Genomic DNA, 2500 nt, shown 5'->3' on the forward strand with positions numbered 1-2500 from the left:
ACCTGAGAAACTGAAACCAAAAGTGACACATTAGAACAGCTGTAACAAAATTCAACTCAAGGAGAAGGACTTTACACCCCACAAGGTGGGTCATGCCTTTGTCTACTTCAATCCATCTCCCACACACACACTCAAACACACTCTAAGACACCAAGCTCAGGTCATGACCTTTCCAGCTGTACGTCACACCATGTTAACCTTGAGCAGCCTGAGGCAACTGGCCCACACAGGTCTCCATTTGGACTCCGTGGCCTGTGCTGTGTCAATCAACCTGTACCCAGCAGAAGTCCATTACGGCTCTAACCCCAGCACAGTTTTAATGGACGCCTGCATACGCCTTTACCCAGCAGGGGTCCACTGATGCTACGCTAAGCAAGTGCTGTTAGCGATACCTGCAACTCAAAGCTCTAGAGAGGGCAACAATACTAGCCTCACCACTCACGTGTGTGTGTGTGTGTGTGTGTGTGTGTGTGTGTGTCTGTTTGACAATTTATCCATACACTCAAAGATGTGTGTGCCATACCTGTCTCTGCATCTCCTCTACTTGTCTGTGTGGGATGTTCTTCAGAATGGTGTACATCTCAGGAAGCTTCTCCTCTGGAATCACCACAGACGCTCTACACACACACACACACACACACAATATTGGTACTAGAACAAGTCATTGTGGATAATTACCATCTTACTTCAAAGTCAAGACCAAAACAATCAAGTGAACATGCACGCACACAGACACACACATGCACGCACACAGGGACACACACACACACACACAGGCACACAGGCGCACACACATACACACGCACTCGCACACACACACACACGCACACGCAGTACCTCTTCCAGTCGAGGACCTCAGAGAAGGGCAGGATGTAGGAGTCGGCCATGATGACTGGAACACAACCAGCCTGTAGAACATCACTTAGAACCGCCTGGCCCAGACGAGCACCTCGCAGAACCACGCAGAACGAAGACTCCTGCACCAAAGCCAGCGAGATGAACACGTGTGTGTGTATATGTGTGTGAGAGAGAGAGAGAGAGAGAGAGAGAGAGAGAGAGAGAGAGAGAGAGAGAGAGAGAGAGACAGGAGGTGAGAATGTGATGAGTGCTAAAAACATCTCTACAGTGTGATAAGGACTTCCTGTTGGATTGAAATCATTTCATTATCCCATTATGGCACTATCACACACACACACACACACACACACACACACACACACACACACAGTAGCATAAATCAGACATTTATCAGTGACATGTGCTAATGTGTTAGATATGGGAAGATCTCCCTCACTCCCCATTATCCCAGTCTCTCTCGCCCGTGGACAACGTGTCCCAGATGTGCTGCCCCTTTTCCAGACAAGATGAGAAGTGTGTGTGTGCGTCCGTGTGTTTGTGTGTGTGTGTTGCATGTGCATGAAATAATTGTCTATGCATGTCCGTGTTTAAAAGTGCAGGAGTGTGTTCCTCGGTGTGTGTGTGTGTGTGTGTGTGTGTGTGTGTGTGTGATGAGTGGGGTTTCCTGTCTAGACAAGGCTGGACGGATGATGCGCTGAGAATCAGCAACAAGACATGGCCAATCTCCCATCTGTGTGTGTGTGTGTGTGTGTGTTTTCATGGGTATGTCTGACAGAATGTGAGACCCAATTGACATGCACAAACACCTCAACACACCCCATGCATGGACTATGTATGCATCCCCATCAGAAACACAAGCAACGGCATCACACTAAAGAAATACTGTACTACATCTTACAAGAATACATCAAACCCTCCTAGTATAACGTTTGTGTGCAAAGAAACTTTATCCCTCCTAGTATAACGTTTGTGTCCATGTAGCTTGTGTACACCATAAAATGGCCCTAAGACTGTGAGTGTGTGTGTGTGTGTGTGTCCCACCTGGAGTATCTGTGGGTAGTCGTAGACCTGTCCCCTGGCGCAGCGCTTGCGGGGTGATTGAGCTTGAGCGTGTGTGTGTGCGTGTGTGTGTGTGTGCCCCTGCGAGAGGTTGCTGCACTTGTCCAGCAGGAGGATGGTCTCGCCGTTCTCCTCCTTCAGCCGGTCCAGCTCCACACGGTACTCCCTGTGCAGCGCCGTCTGGGACGACAGCAGGAAGAACCGCCGAGGACTGGAGGAGAGGAGGAGGAGGAGGAGGAGGAGAGGAGGAAGAGGAGGAGGAGGAGAGGGGGAGGAGGAGGACAAGGAGAGAGGAGGAAGAGGAGGAGGAGGAGAGGAGGAGGAGAGGGGGAGGAGGAGGAGGAGGAGGAGGGGGAGGAGGAGGAGGACAAGGAGAGAGGAGGAAGAGGAGGAGGAGGAGAGGAGGAAGAGGAGAGGAGGAGGAAGACAAGGAGAGAGGAGGAAGAGGAGGAGGAGGAAGAAGACAAACAGAGAGGAGGAAGAGGAGGATGAGAGGAGGAAGAGGAGGAGAGGAAGAGGAGGAGATGGAGAGGAGGAGAGGAAGAAGACAAGGAGAGGAGGAGGAGAGGAGGAAGAGGAGAGG

General features: G+C 50.8%; 1 protein-coding gene across 1 annotated transcript in view; it reads right to left on the reverse strand.

Annotated features, from left to right (window-relative positions):
• Nucleotides 1-2500, reverse strand: part of ext2 (exostosin glycosyltransferase 2) — a 19871-nt gene that overhangs the window by 12791 nt on the left and 4580 nt on the right. The window contains 3 exon segments of the mRNA XM_042075270.1: nucleotides 524-617; nucleotides 838-977; nucleotides 1900-2128. Coding sequence (XP_041931204.1) covers nucleotides 524-617; nucleotides 838-977; nucleotides 1900-2128 — 463 coding nt within the window.

This window comes from Alosa sapidissima, chromosome 20 (assembly GCF_018492685.1).
Source record: "Alosa sapidissima isolate fAloSap1 chromosome 20, fAloSap1.pri, whole genome shotgun sequence".
Taxonomy (NCBI): domain Eukaryota; kingdom Metazoa; phylum Chordata; class Actinopteri; order Clupeiformes; family Clupeidae; genus Alosa; species Alosa sapidissima.